The sequence below is a fragment of the Mixophyes fleayi genome, chromosome 1 (genome assembly GCF_038048845.1).
Source record: "Mixophyes fleayi isolate aMixFle1 chromosome 1, aMixFle1.hap1, whole genome shotgun sequence".
In the NCBI taxonomy this organism is placed as follows: Eukaryota; Metazoa; Chordata; class Amphibia; order Anura; family Limnodynastidae; genus Mixophyes; species Mixophyes fleayi.
In genome coordinates, this window is record NC_134402.1 from 390,305,194 (window position 1) to 390,329,275 (window position 24,082).

General features: G+C 39.6%; 1 protein-coding gene across 2 annotated transcripts in view; it reads left to right on the plus strand.

Moving 5' to 3' along the window:
- Positions 1-396: 396 nt before the first annotated feature.
- The window catches only part of LOC142098070 (baculoviral IAP repeat-containing protein 1-like), a 29,493-nt gene continuing 5,807 nt past the window's right edge, over positions 397-24,082 (plus strand). The window contains exons 1-9 of one of the 2 annotated variants that reach the window (XM_075180539.1): positions 397-555; positions 944-1,085; positions 6,059-6,639; positions 7,070-7,169; positions 8,419-8,500; positions 16,211-16,259; positions 18,431-20,578; positions 21,102-21,272; positions 22,143-22,304. In XM_075180539.1, the coding sequence (XP_075036640.1) occupies positions 6,090-6,639; positions 7,070-7,169; positions 8,419-8,500; positions 16,211-16,259; positions 18,431-20,578; positions 21,102-21,272; positions 22,143-22,304 (3,262 nt within the window). In that variant the 5' untranslated portion in view covers positions 397-555; positions 944-1,085; positions 6,059-6,089. Of the gene's footprint in view, positions 556-943; positions 1,086-3,371; positions 3,572-6,058; positions 6,640-7,069; positions 7,170-8,418; positions 8,501-16,210; positions 16,260-18,430; positions 20,579-21,101; positions 21,273-22,142; positions 22,305-24,082 lie in introns of those variants that run through there. The other variant, XM_075180548.1, reaches the window with a different exon arrangement.

A 24,082-nucleotide genomic window follows, 5' to 3' on the forward strand; every position in this document is an offset into this window, starting at 1 on the left:
TTTCCTGTGACCCTATTCAGCTTGAATTTTCCATTAACATATAACCCTGTCTCTGCTGTCGGCAGGTCTGGGACCTCCCAAACATGTGTTAGATTTCACTGTCTTGAAAAAGATATTTTCAAAGGCTTTCACATTTGCGACCTGCCATAAATGATACAAGGTGCTACAATAGATCCAGGCTTTTATCTACAAGCCCTCTCTGGGTAGTTTAACATAAACAAAACGCCTTGATCTAAACAGCTTCTCTGAGCCATGTCACACTATTTCTAGGAATGAAATCACAAACACATATTTGCAGATTTATGCCTACAAATTAGCTTGCACATGACAGTTAGGCTTGCCACTTTAAATTCACAAACCTCAATGTCTCTCTGTTTTGTGTTGTAAAACGGAAGTGCTGGCATGCAGTGAGTTCAGAATTGATAGCAGTCTGCAAAGTAATGTTTTCGGATATGTTCTGTGTCTCTATCTTTCCTGCAGATGCTCTGTAACCACTCTTGATTGCAGACAACTTGTCAGATTTCTACTGCTGCTTTGGAAGACAACTCAAAGCATGTAAGATAAATTACATTTCTTACTTCTACTTTGTGACACCTATGTCTCAGACCTGTATGTAACTGAACCTAAGTGCAGTGTTACACTTGTAGAGGCTTGTGGAAAACCACTCTCTTTGTTGCAATATACAGTGTGTGTATATATATATATATATATATATATATATATATATATATATATATATATATATATAAAAATAAATATATATATATATATATATATATATATATATATATATATATATATATATATTAGACACTGTGCACGTCCCATTGTAATCATGCTTGATTTTGGGAGACACTATTGTAATAAACTTTTCTTAATTTTAACAATATCTGGATACCCCTGTAAGAGGATTTCCTATCACCAGTCACAACTCTACTTACAGAGATAGCTAGCTGAAAAACTTTCATGTGAAGCGGAGTAGGAGCTACAGCACTGCCGTATTATCAGAACAGTCTATGGAGGTAATTATTGCTTAGTGCACACAGAGCTGTGCAATAAGTTGGACTGACTCAATCAGCTCTCTGGTAAGCAAAATTGCACCTCTAGCTTGTTTTAAACTGTAAATCTTTCGTTTCTTAGTGGCAATTGAAATTCTCTGGCAGTTATATATGTGTTTACACTGAATAATTTTTTTGCTGATGGGAGTCTGAACTCACACATGTTTAATAACCTACTGGTTAATATTTGAGTTGAACTTTGGAGGATTTGTGTGCTGTTTGTTTGACTGATCTCATCTTCACTTTAGATATATATGGATATATCTGAAATATAAAGGGTTTTACTTTATAACTATTTACACTATAGATATCTATCAGTTAGGTGTACTATTGTTTATATCTAGTCGACAGATATATAACAACACACCATTATCTTGACTAGGAAGTGATATCTATTTATGCATCCAGGTTTATATATTTTATGTTGAGCAGAATCCGTTTTTATTAGTTAAAAATGTGATGTTTATATGTACTTGTGCTATTAATTAGTTTTCTTTATCGATAGTTCACTTTTCTGTTTGGTCCTTCAGTCAATGTTGCACTTTATTTTTTACATTGACTCTTGTTATGTGTTATTTCACCATTTTGCTTCCCTTCTTACTTGTTCTTTCTATTGTGCTGACCACCATATAATTTACTTTGTTTTACTCCTTGCTCTTCTTTATTACTCTCTGTCTTCCAGTCACTCGCTCTGTGTTTTGCTCTGTGTTTCCCTCTCTATCTCTCGCTCTCTCTGCTCTATTGGTCGTGCTCCCTCTGTAACTTCTGCTTGTTGTGGCATCTGGAGTCTACTCTGCCATCCCTAGAGACTTCAATTCGCTATGTGCTCAGAATGAGCACATAGCTATGTTGGGTTAAGTGTTTAAACACTTAACCTGTGAGGTCCCGACATTGCCGCTTTAAGTTAACATAAGTTGTGATGACACTTAACTGTAGTGCCGGACAGCTCTTCATTCGAAATCACTTGCGGTCATCATGCGACTCCATCGGTGATCTGCACAGTCATTTTTCAGGTAAATCTATTAATATTTACATCAGTTTTTAATACATTCATTTTTTATTTGTGGGTCTCGTGGGTGTCGTAATTGTGGTAATCGTGTTAACGATTACCACCAATCTGCGGGACACTTTGACCATGGTGAGTGATAAACTTTAGGTTGTAAGGGTGGAGTCTGATCTTCCTTAGTTAGGTCTGAAAGAGCACTAAAAGTCCTGCATACCGAAGAAGGCTTAAAGGCCGTGGTCCCAGGCCGCAGGCAGAGGCCTGTGGTACCGTTAGTTGCTGGCAGACTCAGGTGGTCCACCGAGTATAAGGTAAGGCATCTCTCAGAAACGGGTGAGTTGTTGGGTTGCTGGGAAGGGAAGTTGAGTTGTATGGCCTTCTCCCCTAGGTGCTGTTACATTTTTCTCTGCCGTCGGACTAAAGATGGCCACTTGCGTTGGATTAAATAGCCAGAGGCACGTCGACATCAAGCGGCGTCGACTTGACTCCACGTAAGGACCCGGCGAGTCCTGATTGGCTCGCCATGGCACCAAACGAACAGGTGGCCAGGAGGTGAGCCATGATTAGCTCACTGACCCAGCCAATGAGAAAATCACTCAGGTGGCCTGGAGGAGCTCACCGGACTTCAGACTTTCTGGTGAGCCCCCTCACAGCTGATGTAATGCACATGAGAGTCCAAGTTACAGTTACCAAAGGTGTCCTATTGTTGGGAATTTTCGGGCCATCCAAACTTGCGACCAGTGACTGTAGCCTAAATATTACCTACAGATAACAACAAATAAAACACATAGTATACTATATATGCATTAACAGGCTATCACTGGTGTCATTTGAAATGGAAGAAGAAGTGAGTGGTTGATGTAAGTGTAGTAATATTGTTATGTGCAAAATATTAAAACTAAATGTTTCTAAAATATCAGAATAGATTTAAAAAACAAAATTAATCTGAGTTATCCCGTCACAGTGTGACATTCTTAGTCCTTCCAGACTATTTACAATAAATAGGAACTTACGACTTCCATACTGTCACAACCCTCCCTGCTCACACACCTGTGCTTCTGATTCCCTCTGTGTCTGTGGTAGATCAGCACTTTCTTGTTTGAGCGATCACATGATTGTGGCTAACACGTGTATCTATCTCCCCATGAATCTTTGCATTCAGACAACGAGACAATTGTTACACATATTTATTCAAGTTTACGTCCTATCCCACTTTTGTATACATCTTTTGGTATCCTATCCTGTATCTAATACAGTGATAGACAACCTGATATACTTTGCAGTTCATGACAATTAGAAAAAATATTGGCCAAAAAGCTCAGTGTATATCCTAAATATGTATCTTTTCCTGACAGAGACTGCTCCTTTGTATGTGGTCATATTACTTCCTCATTCCTTGTATTAGCTCATTCACCACTACACTTGCTGACAACGCCTTTCTTGTAGTTATAACAATTCAACAGCTTCTTCCCAGCAGTCGTGGGACTGACAATTCTCAGATATAACTTTGGTAAGTACAAAATATAACTGGTTTCTTTCAAGGCAAACTATATGTAAGCTAATATATTTCAACTATGACACAGCTTACTAGATCTTTTTGGGCATCTTCTTAACATAGAAAAACTAGCTAATTAATTAATTATATAATACACACAGAAAATCAACTATGCAGTTATATTTCAATGGAATAAACACTAAGGCACATGAAACAAATATCAGTAAAAAAGCAGCAGAGCTGCCTGTATCCAAATGTTACACATATACCTACACCATACTTGCCAACTTATGGCAAGTATGATCCGGGAGCTGCAGTGGGAAGGTGAGCGTGCAGGGGGCGGGGCTCCAAAAATCGTGTCATTTTGGCCCCGCCTCGTGATGTAATGACGCAAACGTGTCATTTTACAGTGGGGGCAGGGCCAAACGCCGCGATTCCCGATGAATCGCTGCGATTTGGACCAAATTCTGACCGATTCGGGAGATTGCCATACTCTCCCGGGAGTCCGTGAGACTCACCCAAAATGTGGGAGTCTCTCGGACATTCCCGGGAGAGTATGGCAAGTATGACCTACACACACAAGTATAAATGAAGCAAAATACAGGAGACAGGAAAAATCCAAGTTGAAGTTTAATTTATTCTAATGTAATGTAATTCCCCTTTATAACACACATCCTGTGTTTTGATTATCTGGCAAATGGTGCAATATGATGTATTAAATGGTGTGGTATTCGAACATATTATATTATATTTGTAGCCTGCACAAAAGAGATCCCAGCGGAATGTTTAACTTACAATTTGGGTAATACTTGACATCCATTTTCATCAGCGCTATCAGTCCATAATTTTACAAAATTCTGACAATGAAGCTTGAAATAAATATGTGAACAATTCACTTCTCCTGTAGTTTATCCCCATGAAAGAGTAACACATTAAAGAAAGTCTGCCTTTATTTTTTGCAATAATTGTTGTTTAAGTTGTTTTGGAAATCCTTATAACGCATTAAAATTCTCTTGCAATGTAATACTTTGAAACTTCTGAAAATGATTCACATTATGCAGAGTGTTCTTCAAATTACCATGTTGTTGAAAAAAATATTTACTAACAACTCCAGAAAAACATATTTTTACCTGTATGTAAAAATCTTTGTAGGCAAATCTTTAGAACTAGCTTTCAAACTCAACTAATTTCGTCGACTTCAAAAACTGCTGTTTAATACATTTACAGCCTAATGTCACCTCACTCTCTTGATAAATTTAAGCCATAATTGAAGCTAAGCAGAGTTTTATATTCAGGCAAAAAAAGAAACAGTTTAATGAAAGGGATGGTTCTAAAGTGATAGGAGGTTGAAGGTTTGCTTTGATATTACATTTACATTATGAAGAGCGCACCTTTGCAGATTTTCCACCTCTGCATATCTAAGTGTTCATCTAGTTCGCAGAAACCTCCCCTGAGCACAGAGAGCAGGCAAACACCTTGCTGTGTGCTGGGCACATCTTTCAGAAGCACCAGCAGTGTGAAATGTGAATAAGGCCCACTTTATTTAGGTGACAGATATCTGTAACCTTTTCCAATGATTCAAATCGTATTAAGCCACATATAGGGGCATATTCAATTGTCCGTGTTACTTGCAAAAGTAACACGGCATTAAAACTATTACCGTTATTACGGTAATTCTAAGCTGGATTTCAGCTTGCAGCTCCCTGAGCTGCGAGGTGAAAGCCAGCGTTAAAGGTACCGTAATAACGGTAATTACGCGCAATATTACCGTAATAAGGGTAATAGTGTGCAGGCCGCGTTACTTTTCCAAATAGCGTGGACAATTGAATATGCCCCATAGTGTCTTGGTGATTTCAAGACATAACTCCCCAAAATTAGCTTGTATTGGGCCTTTTTAATAAATGTTCTTTGAAATAACTATGTTTGGGAGCCCAAGAAATCAGTGTTATTCTAATAACGAGTACTCTATGTCTAAGCTGAATTTTCTTGCTGTATATTGAGATAAGTGTACATTAAGCCATCTGGTTATATAAATATAACCTGCAAAATGTGTTTTTCTAACTAATTCAGTGATCATGGTATATCCGTTCCAGGTTGATTCAGTTTTCTCTTACGTGAATCAGTCTGGACTATGGTCTTTCCTTTAACATTGTACTAAGGGGCAGGTGGGGTGTTATTCCCCTGTTTTGATGTACTGCTAAATTGAGTAAGGGCTCAGCCCCCTCTCCACCATGGCTCCATTAAATACGGTCTGGGATTGAATGTTAAACTTGAATGTTTAACATTTGCAAACATTTTTTCAACATAGATTTTACATTAATACAAGGCACACTGCACTGACAGTGTTTAAAAGAACATTTCCTATAGCACGTGTGGGAGGTGTGTGTGGGTGTTGGGGGTTTAGTGGACCTGACCACATACAACATACATTATAATACTACTATACTGTATATTTTTACAGCTTCATTCTGAAAACAAATTCTGTATATTATTTTTATGCAGTATATTGAAACATCGTTTATCTTCTGAAAGTATGGACCTCACAAACATATCTGAGTTTGACCCATCATTTAGACCTGCTCTACCACCCTCTTTTATGCATGTGGACTTAGACAAACTTATCTCTGAAATGAAAGAAACCCATAGAAAAATACGTGAGCAACTGCCTAAAGGACCCAACTACTCAATGAGAAGTGAAGCAAAGAGGTTAAGGAGTCTATCGGATCTAGAACCCTCGTCAACCTGGTCCCCAAAAGAGCTGGCTTCTGCTGGATTCTTCTGTACTGGTTTGGAGAACAGCTGCCAATGCTTCTGCTGTGGGCTGGTACTGTGTAAGCAATCTTTAAGTGCCACCCCAATAGAGAACCATCGAAAATTCAATCCGACCTGTGGGTTTATTCAGGGCAATGATGTTGGTAATATCGCAAAGTATGATGTTCGCCTGCAGCCTACAGAATTTAATACAGGGCATCACAAGGAATCAATGAAGGATGAACCAACCAGACAACAATCTTATATCTGCTGGCCTGTGTATGCTTTAATAGAGCCCTCTGTCCTTGCACAGGCTGGATTTTATTTCATAGGTAAGTTACTTTATTATTCTTGTATTCTAATGACTAGAAGGGACTCAGAACCATTCTCCCTGTCCACTTTATCAACAACAACTATGCATTAGTAAGTTTCCTATTTTTTTATATAGACCTCTCTGGTTGATGATAGCTCCACCCAGTGGTAGTTTTCCCTTGTGCCCTAATTGTCCCAGGAATGTCCTGACTTTTGTTACTGGAAAATGTCATTTTGTAATGCCTAATTTACTCCTAATGGACCTTGAATTGGGTTGTGTAGGGTGGATGGGGGGATAAACTTGCAACTGTTTTATTGTATTTGGCACATAAAAGAAAATGTGTGTTTGGTTTTGCTGAGTGAACAAACGTCTTGTGACATAACCGGGAAGTGGTTAGAAAACTTTGTTGTGAATTAACCATAATCTTTTACCATAAAAAAATAACCTAGGAACAAGAGACAGCGTCCAATGCTTCTCCTGTGGTGGATGTTTGGTGAACTGGGAAGAAAATGACGACCCCTGGAGAGAACATGCAAAGTGGTTTCCTCAGTGAGTTCTATAAAATTATTGATTTCTCTGAGTTCATATAAAACAACAATATACAGTACATGCCATAAACGATTTCTGTTTGCACTGCCAAATTTATCAAAAGTTCAATTTTTGATGGTCATTGCCTTACCAGTGTATCTTACCAAGAAATATCAACTTACCCTGGTAAGTGCTTAAACAGAAGTTCAAGTTCTATGCATTCTTTCCTATGTTGCTGCTAGCATAGATGCATTATTTATTACCATAATGTACAATGAGCAAACAACCATTATTATGTTGCCTTTTGAACACATTAGACTTGATTCATGTCCAGGCGTAAGTCCTTTTGGATGCTGTGTCTTGCATGAGCCAGCTCTGTGCATCCTCTGATAAGGATCTTACGCAAATTAGCACAATTACATGCAATTCACGTACGAACGCACATGACACTTACTATTGGCCTATGACTTGAAGGTCGGGACAGGTGTGGGAAGGGGGGATGGACATAGACACTGCACAATAAGTGTGTTCCGAGGGCGTGCCAACTCCGATGCAACCTATTCAGGTTCTGGTTTTCTCTTCAGTACGCTTGTTTTTCAGACCAGCTACGGGGCAGGTTTAAGTGCCGACTGATAGTGATGACTAGCACGGCTTAGTCTTTGTTTGAAGAGTACACATATGCATGCCACTAGCTAGCACAGAACTTATGTATTGAAGTAAAATAGATCATAAAAAACAGTGTATGTACAGTACGCATTAAGATAAAAGGTTGATTTATGTATTAAATGTAAAGAAAAATTATAAAACAAATTATATAAACCACCATATTTTTATTCAAGATGTTATTGTTTATAGTTATTAATTTATTTTATAATTTACATATATTTGCATGTGTTCTGATGTAACCTTATGCTGCACATATGCTTATATCATAAAATACAGCAAGCACTGTTTAGGCAAAGCATACTTACATCCAGATTCAAATCTAAACACATCTTGAGATCTGTTTGAACTTGAATACAGTTGGAAATATACTAATGTTCTGTGGTCTTTTTTAAACCGCAACTTGCGTGCAATGTGCATTCTGATTTGAATAAGGTCCATTTTCTGGAGCCACAAATTACAATAAATATTTACATAATGGCTTCTCCCTTAAATCAACATTTCTTACATTTCAAATCTGGGCATCAAAACACAAAGTGACTGATTTGATTTGATCATAACTTTAACACGTGACACAAAATAATTAAATCAATAATTTTTTTAAAAGGTGTGAGTTTCTTCGGAGCAAAAAATCGGAAGATGATATTCAGCTGTACATTAAGAATTACTGCAGATTTGAAGGATTGACGGTAAATATTTTACTTTGGTAGAGTTGGAATTTGTACCCACATTTCCTTCTAATACACCACTTTAGAAGCAGGAAAGAAGAGTATCCTGTACAAGAGGTTGAAGTAATAAAAATTTTACTTCCAATAATAAACAAACTTAGTGTCACAGCAAAACAATAGCCATCTTACAAATGAGAGTATACATCTCGTGTTAGCTTCAATCCAAAAGTTTAACACTCCATTCTTCTCACTTGATATGTATGGGTTACACGTTACACAGCTAATTACATATTCATGATATTCTAACACGTACATTCCTATTGCTAAGAACACCCAATATAATCATCTATATATCGTCTCTTTAAGGAGAGTCCTTCTATTCTCATAGTCCAGATGCATCAGTTACAACCAGGTGTTCAATCTTCATTGGTTGATTCCATTTCAAATTCAAAGAAAAGGGACATCTTGCTTCATTGGAATACTAGCGTAGTGAAAACTTTTCTTTATGCCAGCCCTTAACCATATTGAAAATGTCCATATAGATCAGATACTTAAGGCGGTCCCTCTGGTTGTTGTAGGATTTCAACTCAGCACTACAGTTAGAGCATACAATCTTGATAACAAGTTGCTGGTTAAGCTGTGAATGTCAGCTTCTAGCATATGCAGTGTCATCCTTAATTCTAATACACTTTGATACATATACATTTATATTGATTTCTAATACAAATGTCTTATAATACATTATATCTAATTTAATGACTATGCCAGTGGTTCCCAAACTTTTGCAGTTCACGGCACCCTTAGAGTCTCCAAATTTTTTCAAGGCACCCCTCCAAAATAATTACTGAGCAGTCCTGTTTTAGAAGTAGTTGGGTCAAAAAAATGTAATAAGTATTTAGGTCAGGACAGAAATACTTATTTAGTTGTATGCAAAAATGCCCCCTCTACATCCAGACACACTGCCCCCTCTGCACCCAGTCACTCTGCCCCCTCTGCCATCTCTAACGCTGTCACCTCTCACTGCCCTCTGTCACGCTGTTCCCATCCTCTGTCACGCTGCCCCCCTCCTCTGTCACGCTGTCCCCCTCCTCTGCCCTCTGTCACGCTGTCCCCCTCCTCTGCCCTCTGTCACGCTGTCCTCCTCCTCTGCGCTCTGTCACGCTGTCCTCCTCCTCTGCCCTCTGTCACGCTGTACCCCTCATCTGCCCTCTGTCCCCCTCCTCTGCTGTCTGTCACACTGTCCCCCTCCTCTGTCACACTTTCCCCCTCCTCTGCCCTCTGTCACACTTCCCCCTCTGCATCCAGTCACTCTGCCCCCTCTCACGCTGCCCCCTCTGCCCTCTGTCACCTCTCACTGCCCTCTGTCACGCTGTCCCCCTCCTCTGCCCTCTGTCACGCTGTCCCCCTGCTCTGTCATGCTGTCCCCCTCCTCTGTCACGCTGTCCCCCTCCTCTGCCCTCTGTCACGCTGTACCCCTCCTCTGCCCTCTGTCCCCCTCCTCTGCCCTCTGTCACACTGCCCCCTCTGCATCCAGGCACTCTGCCCCCTCTGCAGCCCTCTGTCACGCTGCCCCCCTCTGCAGCCCTCTGTCACTCTGCTGCCCGCTGCCCCCCTCTGCTGCCCGCTGTCCCCCTGCTGTCCCCCTCTGCTGCCCCGCTGTCCTCCTCTGCTGCCCCACAGTCCTCCTCTGCTGCCCTCTGTCCTCCTTTGCTGCCCTCTGTCCCCCTCTGCTGCCCGCTGTCCTCCTCTGCTGCCCTCTGTCCCCCTCTGCTGCCCTCTGTCCTCCTCTGCTGCCCTCTGTCCCCCTCTGCTGCCCGCTGTCCTCCTCTGCTGCCCGCTGTCCTCCTCTGCCCTCCTCCACTGCCATCTGTCCTCCTCCGCTTCCCGCTGTCCTCCTCCACTACCCGCTGTCCTCCTCCGCTTCCCGCTGTCCTCCTCCGCTGCCTGCTGTCCTCCTCCGCTGCCCGCTGTCCTCCTCCACTTCTCCTAGCCATAAAAACAAGAAAGAGCACATAAACTTACCAATCCGCCGGGCACCGGGACCCAGCAGCCTCCTCTCTCCCGCAGCTGTCACTGACGTCGATATTCAGTGACAGCTGCGGGAGAGAGGAGGCTGCTGGGTCCCGGCGCCCGGCGGATTGGTAAGTTTATGTGCTCTTTCTTTTTTTTTATGGCTGGCCCGCGGCACCCCAGTGACAGCGCCGCGGAACCCCTGGGAACCGCGGCGCACAGTTTGGGAACCGCCGGACTATGCAATAACACACTTTTTTATAAATTATTAGCTTCAGATATAAAATATCTTCTAATCTTATAATTGCTTTAACATCACTTATCTGTAATTTGTGACTGCATTACTTTTATTTAGCAGTACTATTCAGGACCGGTTCTACTCAATGTAAGACCCAGAGCATAGGTTAATAGAGATGCAGAATACTTTCAGAGTAGTTTTTGACCTGGTTTGTAGATTCAACTCTAAAGATTGAAAATTCTAGGGAAATTCTCTAAATCTAGATAGACTAAAAATTTTGAGGTAAACATTTTTTTTCTGAAAGCTGTTGGAGCCGATTTGAATATGGTCAAGCTTAATGGCTACATTGTATAGTATTATCATCATCATCATTTATTTATATAGCGCCAGCAAATTCTGTAGCGCTTTACAATTGGGAACAAACATTAATAAAACAATACTGGGTAATACGTACAGACAGAGAGGTAGGAATGCCCTGCTCGCAAGCTTACAATCTATGGGACAATGGGAGTTTGAAACGCAAGGGCACATGCTACATCATATTGCAGATTGGAGCAGCTAAAATGCAAAGGTAAAATGAAATGTATTGAGTAGGCTGCGTGATCAGTTACACAGCAATGTCAGAGAGTTGTTATCTTGTGTTAGCTGTAGGGTAACCTAGGGAGAATAAGATGCTGGTTGAGGAATATCATAAGCTTGTCTGGAGAGGTGTGTTTTCAGAGAATGCTTAAAGGTTTGAAGACAAGAGGAAAGTCTTATTGTGCGAGGAAGGGAATTCCACAAAGTGGGTACAGCCCAAAAATAGTCCTGTAACTGGGAATGGGAGGATGTGATGAGAGTGGAAGAGAGACGCAGATCTTGTGCAGATCAGAGGTGTCTAGTTGGGAGATATTTTGAGACAAATTAGGATATGTATGTTGGTGCAATTTTGTTAACGGCCTTGTATGTTAGTAGAAGAATTTTATATTGGATTTGTTGAAAAACAGGCAACCAATATAGAGATTGACAGAGTGGCTCAGCAGAGACAGAACGGTTTGCAAGGAAAATCAATCTAGCCGCTGCGTGCAAAATAGATTGTAGAGGTTCAAGTCTGATTTTGGGAAGACCAGTAAGGAGGGATTTGCAATAGTCGATGTGGGAGATGATGAGTGCATGAACTAAAATTTTTGCAGTGTCTTGTGTGAGATATGTGCATATTCTGAAAATATTCTTTAGATGTATGTAACATGATATGGATATAGAGTCGATGTGGGGAACAAAGGATAGTTGTGAATCAAGAATTACACCTAGGCAGCGAGCTTGTGGGGTGGGATTTCAGTTCATGTTATCAACAGAAATAGAAATGTCAGGCAGGAAGCTTTTATTTTTGAGTGGGAATATTATTAATTCAGTTTTTGAAAGATCGAGTTTGAGTTAGCAAGAAGACATCCAAGATGAAATGACAGAAAGGCTGTCAGTGACGAGAGACAACACAGATAGTGAGAGATCAGGAGAGGATAGATAGCTTTGTGTATCATCCGCTTAGAGATGAAAATGAAATCCAAAGGAACTTATTAGTTTTCCAGGAGAAGTGCTGTAAATTGAGAATAGCAGAAGACTAAGGACTGAGCCTTGTGGTACTCCAACTGATAAAGGAAGCTGTGAAGAGGTGGATCCAGAGAAATGACCACTGAAAGAGCGATTAGATAGGTAGGATGAGAACTAGGATAGGATAGTGCCTTCAAGACCTAGGGACTGTAGCATTTGTATGAGGAGAGAGTGATCAACATTGTCAAATAGAGCAGAGAGATCCAGGAGAATTAGAAGAGAGTAATGCCCTACAGTTTTTGCTGTGATCAAATAATTGACAACCTTGATCAGCACAGTCTCTGTGGTGTGTTGAGAGCGTAAACCTGACTGAAGAGAATTCAGTAGGTTGTATGCTGTAAGAAAGTGTGTGAGGCGAGTGTAGGCAATTCTCTTGATAAGCTTGGAGGGGCATGGGAGCTGAGAGATGGGACGGTAATTTAAGAGAGTTTGGGTCAGAATTTTGTTTTTTCAAAATAGGAGTAATCACTACATGCTTGAATAGTGATGGAAAAATACCAGTACAGAGAGAGAGATTACAAATTTTAGTTAGAGGTGGAATGAGCACAGGAGACCAGGACCTACCAATTTGTGAGGGTATGGGAGCAAGAGGACAGGAGGTAGAGTAGGAAGAGGAGAAGAGAGTAGAAACTTCCTCTTCATTTGCGGGATCAAATGAAGAGAGAGTGTCAGAGGGTTCTACAAAAGAATTGAGCTGATTGCTTGTCGAGGGAGATGATACCATTTCAAGTCTGATCTTATCTATTTTGTCCTTGAAGAAGGAAGCAAGATCCTGGGCACTTATGGTAGTCTGAGGGTTTGGGGTGGCAGGATTGAGAAGAGATCTAAATGTGTTAAAAAGGAGATTGGGGTTAGAAGTCTGAGTATAGATGAGAAATTGGAAATATGTTTGTTTTGCATTGTCCAGAGCATTTCGATAGAAGTAGTAGATAGCAGCATATGTGATGAAATCATTAGAGGTACAAGATTTACTCCAGTGATGTTCTGCTTTGCGAGAGAGTTTTTGTATAGTTCGTGTTACTTTAGTGTGCCACATTTGGCAACGAAGTCTACGCAGAGAATGTAGAGTCACAGGAGCCACTTGATCAAGGACAGTTGCTAGGGTTTGGTGAAAATAAGGTACTGCCCTATCAGGGGAGGAGAATGTAGAAATTGGGGAGAGAAGGTGTAGAAGAGGTGGAAAACTGTTGATAATCAATAGAGTTAATATTCCTGCGGGTGAGAGGAGGCTTGGAAGAGTTTGAAACTGGGGAGGGTAAAGAACTGGTTGTGAGTGAGTAGCTAATAAGGTGATGATCCGAAAGGGGGAAAGGAGTGTTAAGAATGTTAGAGAGAGTAATTTGAAAGCATCATTGGAACATGGATTAGCAATATTGATGTTGAAATCACCCATGATGATGGAGGGAATGTCAGAGGCTAAGAAGTGAGGTAGCCATGCCGAGAAGTGTTCAAGAAATTGTTGGTGTGTACCAGGGGGGCGATGAATGACAGCAACACACATAGAGAATGGGTTAAAAATCTTATCATTATGTACTTCAAAAGATGTGAACATGAGCGATGGGACATTTGGTAGAAATGTGAACGTGCACTGTGGGTAGAAAAGTAGTCCAACCCCACCTCCTTGTCTGCCTCCAGGTCTGGGGCTGTGGGGGAAATGGAGACCGCCATGTGAAAGGGCTGCAGATGAGGCAGTATCTGATTGTGTAAGCCATGTTTCTGTTATTGCTAGAAGGTTGAGGTTGTTTCAGAGCAAGAGATCGTGTGCCGAGGTAAGTTTGTTACAAACAGAGCATGCATTCCAAAAGCCACATTTAAAGGACTTTGGAAGAGAGGGGAGGCAGGTGATGTGTTTGAGGTTTGCTGGATTTCTGTAATGCTCAGATATGTTTGTGGTAGAAGTGAGGGAGACCTAAATTAGGTGATATATCACCAGCTAATAGAAGCAGGGAGGAAGAAAGGTAGGAAAGATGATTGTAAGATTTGTGTCATTTTAGTTTCTGGCAATCGGGTGAGGCTTTTTAATTTATTGTATTTAAATAGGAAAAGTTCATGAGTGTTAACTAGAGGTGAGTTACTGAAGGGGCAATGTGGACAGTCCTAAATATAATGCCATGAAAGGTAAGGGAAAAAATTATTTGGCAAAAATTGGGATTTAGAGTAAAATAGCAAAAAAGAGGGAAATTAAAATAATTACCTAGTTGCAATGTCCTGTGCAATCAGAGAAGTAGTGCAGAGTGAGGCTGCAGTAGATGTAGTTTATTCCTGGATGTCTGGATAGCATGGAGTAATGATGTGGGGAGCCATGTGGGGGACTGGGTGGAAGTGTTGAATGGAAAGTAATAAAGAACAAGTGATGGAGTAGCTGAGTTATTGCATAGTCATGATAAAGAAGAGTGGTTCAAACTCAGTTTCATTTCTTAATTTCTTCCTACTTGTGATGGCAAACTAATCAATGCCATTTAGAAGTTAGACAAGATCTTTTGGAATGAACAAAAAATGCAGCTAAAGCATCTTTAGCTTTGCTGGATCTCTCCCGGGAGAAAGCACTTTGCAAATGCACATAGCACTTTCTCCATTCACTGGTAGTGTAGGCTGGTGAAGAGGTAGATTACCTCGTTGAAGGCCGGGGCCCCCAGAGTAACCTTGGCATTGCAGCAATACTTCTTTATGTATAGCTGCGGTTTGCAGCCGTACATATTGACCCTTAATCTGATAATTATCCAAAATCATATCATTTTGCAATTCATGCGATTGCAACTTGTGTGCTGTGATTGAAAGTTATTGCATCTATGGCCAGCCTTATTCTTCTACTACAATATGCAAGGAGGACACAGTAAAGATCATTTAAGAAAGCTCAAGAGTGCACCCTGGCAATACACATAATGTTTTGTGATGTTATGCACTACAAACATACCTGAATCTGTGTGTCAATATGGTGGCAGTTAAGGGGGTGCAAATGTTTGCAGCGTCTGTTGAGAGGTATTGGGCTGATTGGGGTGTTCATGGCTGAATGCTGCTTTCTTCTAACATTCCTGTCCCCCTCCTCAATAGGGGGAGTCGAGGTAATATGGGCCGGATAAAGTATGAGCTTGATCTTGTAGTGGTCCCAATAATCATACTGTAAACAATTAAACTACTAATAAAATTCCACCTTACCAGCTTTTTGCAACAAGCACTTTCTGGAGTGCCTTTGTGTGCTGTTAGCCATGGGCAGAACTACTACTTTCCTGTTCCCATACTAAATCTTTTTGCGAGGGGAACAGTCACAGTGATGTGTATATGCCCTCTGGAGGCCTGTGCGTTGCACATCTGAGCATGTACAATGTGCAGTGGAGCTCATTTAGGTTTTCAGTTCTATCCCAGTGAAACTGAAATCCCAAATGGGGCTCCACTGTGTAGGTGCCTTATCATTGGGCTTCCTCTCACTGCTTGGCCTTTTAACATGGCAGATTTAAGGCCCCTGCTGTGATCCAGCACTTCCATAGTAAACAATGTAATCCTCTTACTAGCTCTTTGCAAAATGTTCTTTGCATAGCGTCTCCTTGTACTGTGAGCTATGGGCGTAATTATCAGCAAATTGTTATATTTGTGCACAAAACACACTATATACAGTTAGAATTTTCAAGTAAAATCAGCATTTCTTAATATGTACTCACATATTGCACAGCAATAGTTTGGTCAAATGATTCATTTTTGCTTGTTGGTTTAAATAGTTTGGCAAACTGTATGGACAAGTTGATCCTTCACAAAAAACATAGTTTTGTTGTATGAATCCGTACAGTGAACCACCATGCAATTGCCAGAAAAACTGTTGAATCAAAGAGGGTAAAAATGGCTTTTTCACAAATATGTGCTATAGTGCATGATGACTTCAACTATTTTCATCTTGCTTCTAGAGTGTATCATTCAGAAGTATTCTGTGCAATCAAGAAATATCATTACCAGGTAAGAGCCATTGTCAATGAGCATTTAGACTAATTTTGCCTTAGATTACCCCTTCTCTTTAAAAAGTCCCTCCCATTCATGTTTAACTTTGATGGAGGTAACCCCACATTAGATTTCCACTGCTAACATAACTGTGTCACTGGAGAGCTACTTTTGACAGCTGGGATGGGAAAGGAGTAGTCAGCGTGGTGGAAACTACTGGGTGGGAGATTCAAACTGCTGTGTCTGCAGATGTGTAGTGAATGTATCACATAATTAGACAGGAATCTCAGCAACCAAATCATGTGGAGCATTCAAACTACACATGCAGTCCCAGAGGACTGAATCATTAAGATATATTCAGTGCAGTAGAGTAGGATTTGTCTTTCAGTACAAAGATGCCACCAAGACATAAAATGGCACATGGACCTGAGATCTTGATTGGGGTCAGCGAGGGTGACTTGATGAGCACTGGAATAAAAGGGTTGAACTACAGACAATAGGAAGAGCTAGAAAGACACAGGTAAACTAAAGGCAGAGCCAGTCAACACATGGATGAGAATAAAACAAAGCAGAAGCACTGAACACACTATAAATGGGGAAGACCATATATATATAGTTGATTTAGGGTAACACAATGATAGACTGCACAAGGCTACATGTGGGCAGGAACGAAAAAAAAAATAGTTTCAAAAAGAACCAGAACAAGGCCTGAGATGATCAATGCCACAAAATCCAACATCAAGACCCTAGCAGTATGGCAGCCATTAAATAGCCCTGTAGGCTGCTGGGTATTGGCAGTAACTTACCTCATAAACTGCATCTCTTCTAACACAACAGTTATCCACAGATTACTTCAACAGTTGTTTTAAGCAAGGCTAATGCAGGGAGCATGGAGAGGCAGAGGTGTGGAGGATGAGCCTTAATGATTTGGAGTGTTTAATATTAATTTATTGAGAACTTTTGGCAAGAACATTACTTGGTCATTGTCTGATATGAAATTGTCAATGAAAGGGTTCATAATAATTTGAGGAAGTGCCTACCCACCCTTATTGAAATTGCAGGCGTTTGTGATGTAAAGCCTGAAATCGTCATAAATCATGTCGGACCTTTCTTCCACCTTAATATGACATAGCAACCAATGAAATTCAAGTGAAAATCTAATAGACAATTTTTAGGAAAAAGAAGTGAAAGTTAAAATCTTATCTACGTCTACATCCAGGTCTACTTTAGTCATAAATGTGTCAACATGCCAATACTGTACTCAGACTCTGCTTGCCAATGCCTTCCCTCCACTTTTCCACCCTTTTCAGGTGTATGCACAAAAATCTGCATATAGGTGTATGTATACTTTTTTGGTATGCATGCCCAATATGAAAATGCATATGTTTCAGAAAAAAACAGAGCTGCATCCAACTCCACAAACTAGCCAGAAGGTCCAGGAGGACTGAAGTCCGGGTCTCCATGACAGGTTAGGAGTGAGTAATGTGGGTTTGTCTCAAGGACCAGATACCACTGATTAAGAGGTATGCCTGTTCAGCATGAGTCAGGCTCTAATTGTTCCACAGAGGACTAATATGGGAGCAGGAAGTCATTTGTAAAGTGTCTGGTAGTCTTACATGTTGCATGTCAGCTGGAAAGGGGTTCCGTGCATCACCAAGCAAGACAGTTGCTGGGTTCTTCATACGTAGGCTACTGTGGCAAAGACGGTAAATATGCATCCTTTCTGGTTCAGTGAATATCCGGAACTCAGATTGCAGGGAGGTCTAGTTTATTGGGCAGTAATGGCCAGAGGATGTTTCTTACGGTTGGTCTCTGTTCTCCATACCCCTCCTGCAATCTGCCCTCATTTTGGTGCACAAGCAGTATTGGCTGGGGCTGTACAATCCTGCAGGGATGAGAGCTGTCAAGTTATTCTCACAGTTGGAAAAGAACCTTCTTAACCCCATAAATGGGAATCAAATTAATTCCCTGGATCAACCAACCCATTCTGACAATCTGTAGGTACCATTTCTTGTAAGGAAAGCCATTACCACCTCCCTGGGTAAAGACATCCATAGTGTGAAATCCCTTACAGTGAAGAAACACTTTGCACCAATACTGTATATAATAAAAAATATTTATTTGAATTATCCAACTACATAAATTGATAATTCCTTAATTACTTATTTGCCATTACACATTTTTTACAGAAACAGCAAATGTTCAACTCTCTGAAAGTTTGGAAACTTTGAAGAAACAGCTTATTGGAAAGTATCGTGATGCCACTTTCCATAATATGTCCCCTTTTGGAGACTCTGTTTCCATAAATCTCAGCTCACTCTTTGCAGACATATTTGTTGTATTGAAGGACACCAGAAATCATATAGTGAGGCAGCTCACATTACCGGACATCCTGTCAGAGCTGAGGGACATCACTATGATAGAAGGAGAAGCCGGCAGTGGGAAAACAGCTCTGCTCAGGAAGATTGCCATTCTCTGGGCCTCAGGGAGGTGTCCTATACTCAGCAGGTTCAGCCTTGTATTTTATATCTCTCTATCCTCCACTAAGAGCCAACAAACACTGAGTGACATAATTTGCCAGCAATTGATGGGACCCACATCTATCACTGAAGAGATTGTGGGGGAAATTATAAACCATTTAAAAGAGAAGGCTCTGTTTCTCCTGGATGACTATGGTGTGATGAACTCAGTTCCAGAAGCCATAGAAGAACTTTTACTGAAAAACCCCTGGAACAGATTGAGTTTGGCAATCACAGTGAGCACTGACAAAGGATGGATGCTGCGTCAGAATGCAAGGACCATACTGAGTATTCAAAAATTTCCTTTATATAGCACTATTTATTTAGTCAAAAAACTGTTCTCACATGATATTGAGCGGGTAAAGGCATTTTTAGTGACGTTAGAAACATCTAAAAACTTACCAGCCATTTTGCAAACACCTCTGGTGATTCTTGCTCAATGTTCCTCCTGGTTTCAATACCCTAGTGGTAATACCATTGGTGACATACATGCTTTTAAAGCATACTTGAAATATAACACAGTAAAATTCCCTGATGAGACTGAAGTAGTGGATTCTCATGTATCATCATGTGGAGAACTTGCCCTAAAAGGTCTTTTTCAGTGCCAGTTTCAGTTTACAGAGGATGACCTAAGAGCAGCTGATGTGGAGAGTGACAAAGCCATCAAATGTGGACTTTTGAGCAAATTCACAGCACAAAGACTTCAGTCGATGTACAAGTTTTTCGACCCCTCATTCCAGGAATTTCTGGCTGGAAAAAGACTGAGTGAACTATTAGAGTCTGAAAAACAGGAGGACTTGGAGAAAGGTTTTCACTACCTTCATCAAATAAATACTTTCCTCAAAATCATTGGACCTTACAGCTATTTCCTGAAGTATGCCAGCAGGATTTCTACAAAGGCAACTAAAAAGATCCTGTCCTATTTATTCAGTTTGTATGACAGCACTGATGCATTGGACTGCCATCTAGACAGTACAGAACATTTGCAGCGGCACCCAGAACTTGAACTTGAAGAGAGCCTTCTCATTAACACCCTACGTAAAGTAATCATTCAAGACATTAATTTATATTGTATGAATCGATTAATGACATTTGCTATTTTAGCAGCAATTGAAACTCATTGTTTACCTGACTGTGCTCCCATTGTCATGCAGTTTCTTACTGGGAAAACAATGTCCTTCTCTGTAAGTCCTTTCAATGTAAAGTCCTCTGAGAGCATACTCACTTTCATTGAAAAATATCCAGAAAGTATTAGTTTGTTCAGCTGTGTTGAATTTACCTTGAATTATAGAAATATGTTACGTAAAGCACCATGGAATGTATCAGGCATGGCAAATGCTTATGAAAAATATGGTGTTCCAACAGTGGAAAAGGATTACTCTTCTGCATATCTTTCCTTTAATAAAACAATGCAAGATAATCAAGAGAAAAGCAATGATTCCAATAAAATATTTTCACTTTTTCCTCAAGAAATTGTAATAAGTGACTCAGTTATCCGTCCATTTAAGACACTTATGGGACACAAAGTGCCTATTTTCAAACTAGAAGCAAATGATATTAACAGTGGCAACTTTTCTCAACTAAACTGTGAGAAATTCCATATTTTTTTCTCAATATCTGATCATATTGAGATCCAGCTGAACAGTTGCAGGGACTTTGTAAAGCATATTGCATCAGCCATTGAGGAGTTCTTGAGTTCTTTTAGGAAACTGACCATACATGACACATATCTAGCCGCTGAAGAACAAGATTTGATTCTCAAGATGTCTTCTCTAGAATCCCTACAGATTGAAAATGCTCATGGCACTTATTATCCAGGTACAGTATCCAAAGCTGTTTTCTGCTGCACTAATGTTATTCTACTGTAACCAGTTTCCATCCATACTAAAATATGCATATCCATGTAAAATGCATGTCATACTATTAAATTAAGAGGAAGTAAATGCTGCTTACAAATTAAGCATGTACCCTATGGTGGGAATGCAATATTTATATGCATAACTTCCAAACATTTATCCAACCAAACCATGACCAAATCTGCCTAAACTCTGCCCAAATGGACCCATATCACCCTCAGATCAGCCCAGACCACACCCACATTATCACAAGGCCATGCCCCTCTCTGGTCAATGAATCAGGGCAGTACAATCAAAATAATGAGTGTTGGGGGGTATGTATATATAAAAGGTGGAAATAATTAAAAAATTGTTTCATAAACAGACATATACTGGATGAATATAATAAGAAGCAAAGTTCATCCATCCAAATTATTTTGATTTCATTCTGGCAGCTGTAACATCAATGAAAAGTTTTAACTCTTCTGAACTTCACTGTATTTTAGAATTGTTGATTCGCGGCATTCACAAATTCACCAGCTTGACGGAAGTATCTGTCGTCCTTCCTGAGAATCCAGAGGTTTTAGACCATTTGCCAGATGAATTTCAAAGACTCAATGGAATAAAAAGAATCATATTTCATTCCCCGAATTGTACAAGCGTTTCTACAAGGTTTGGTAAGATGAAGAGTCAGTGGTGGTTATTTACTATCTGTTTAGGTGTATGGGTTAGTGTACGCACAGGTGCACCACAGAAACTTACTAATTAGGTGTGCACCTTTCTATGTGCATGGTCCAGAAAAGTGAAAATGTTTTTACATAGCACTGCCTCACCACTCACGTATAAAAGTGAGGTTAAATAGGGTCTGCCTTTATTTCATAAGATAACCATATGTACTGCATGTATATTAATGTATTGAAGTACTTGCAGTGTTTTCTGTTGACTCTCTATTACTTATGTCTTCATGTGCATATACATTTTAAACAAATTGTTTGATAAAAAGAAATCTTCATTTTGGGAATCTGTGGATCTTAAGGCACATCTTATATCTAACCCATGCCAATAAGGAACATATACCCCTGAACTGTACTGTCCATCAACGGGCACAAGATTTACTAAATTTTGAACAGCAGCCATTTTCACAGACATTGATGCATACAGCCAACAAATGTCAGTTTGCTGATGCAATACTCTGAGAATCCTTTTCTTAAATGACCCTTTACGAATGTGTAATTATATATTTTAGACTAGAATTCTCAACCTAAATGTTTAGTGTATGTTCATTTCCTGACATAGTAGTTTAGAGACATTTTTGTTTAAATCATTTTTGCATGCTTCATGTGATATTTTATTCATACAGTAAAATATAATTTTAGGCAACTGAAGGTAGCTGTAGCCTAAAAGAGTCAAGTCAGTTTTAATTGGGTTTTATTGTGTCCTGGTAAGTACTGTCCTCGCAGGCAATGTCAGTATATATCTCATGTGATGTTAATGGTGTGTTACTAGTTTTACCTGTCTTGTGTATATAAACATTTATTTGATTGCAGTTCAGTTCTTTCAAAGCTTTGCAGATTTGGAAGTATTGCACTTGGGTTTTGGAAATTTTCTGGATTGTAATGGTCTGATGAGCTCACTCACAACTTGCAAGAAGCTAAAAGAATTGAATCTCTGTGGATCAGTTCTGCAGGACAATGACATGGCTTTACTAGGTAATGTTTCTAAACTAATTTACACAAGTTTTAGCACTACTACAATTTTTTTAAAGTAAAATTCAATTGAATATTGAAAGTGAATATGCTTAAAAAATGCAGAGATTAGTGTAAGACACAGTGGCATAACTAAAGGTCTCTGGTACCTACTCAAAGCTCTGTTGGATCAGAAATATTCTGCATGTATATATGGCTAATTAAGCAAAAGGATGAATTATAAATATGGTGTACTGTAGTTGTTATCATCATACGCTATTACAGAGGAATGAATACTCTACTGGCAGAATAATGCTCAATATTCTATGACTGTAATTATCAAAGCAACATTAACTATATAATGGGCATGCTGGACATTGTGTCATATATTACTGAATTCCCAGGTATCATAAATCACCAAACATATTAAAAAGCTTATAAAATGCCCTCTTTCCTTGAGCAAAAATACTCACTTCATTGTTTTAGGCTATCTCTAACCTTTGGCACCCTAACCAACCACCTAGGTTCACCTAATGGTCCTGGATGGAATCCTTTTTAAGTTATTGTAAATAGTTTATGACTATGTTATTGTATTCAATGTTCATCTCCTGCTTATCTTTGTGTAGTCTGTTTACAAGCCAATCACATATTATTCAGATAAGAAAAAGTCATGAATGCCAATATTATGGATGCCAACAACAAAGATTAGTGTTGTGAGGCTCCAAAGATGGGTCTGTTTCGCACTGAGTAAGGAAGACTGGTGTTAAACACCCCACTATATTGAATGACATTCACACATCCAACTTTTCCATATCATTTCATATTTTTTTGTCCTCTGCAATATACTTGAAAAATGAGTTCAGCACATATCAACATCTATTGCTGGTACCCTATTAGCTGTTTATAATACTGCATTGTTTCCCAATTTTGTTAAAGAATCGTTTGAAGAATGCATAATTTTAACTAAGATTTGGTGCTGTCAATTATATTCTTTGGAGAGTAATTTATTTTATTATTTTTTCTTTATTTTCTAATATGGAGCACTGCTCTCCCTAATCATGCTATCTATCTCCTAGGCTGGCCAGACCTGGGATAGTTACTATAATTAGATGGTTTCAAAATATAGTAACTAGTCACATCCTGATAAGCTCATGTAATCTTCTGGTCAATTTCAGTAGCAGGGGTAATAATATTAGAGATTCCAGAGGTAGCAAGTAATGCTACCTGCAGGGTGTGAGTATCAATTAAATAGCTCCATTAATCCACTGTCTATTATACTAACTACATTTGTTTAATTTAAAAGCAAAAAAAAAAACACATGTACAAATTACCCACCAGCCTTAGTTTTAAAAAAATCTTTTTGTAAAAAAATTTTTTTTGCCTTAGCCCAAAGTAATCATCAACCACCAATCTTGTCCTTGATGTGATGTAATCATTATACAGTCAAGTCCATAAATATTGGAACCTTGACACAATTCTCATATTTTGGGCTCTATACACCACCACAATGGATTTGAAATGAAACTAACAAGATGTGATTTAACTGCAGACTTTCAGCTTTAATTTGAGGGTATTTACATCCAAATCAGTTGAACGGTGTAGGAATTACAACGGTTTCTATATGTGCCTCCCACTTTTTAAGGGACCAAAACTAATGGGACAATCGACTCAAAACCTATTTCATGGACATGTGTGGGCTAATACCGCATTATTTCATCATCAATTAAGCAGGTAAAAGGTCTGGAGTTGATTCTAGGTGTGACATTTGCATTTGGAATCTGTTGCTGTCGACTCTCAATATG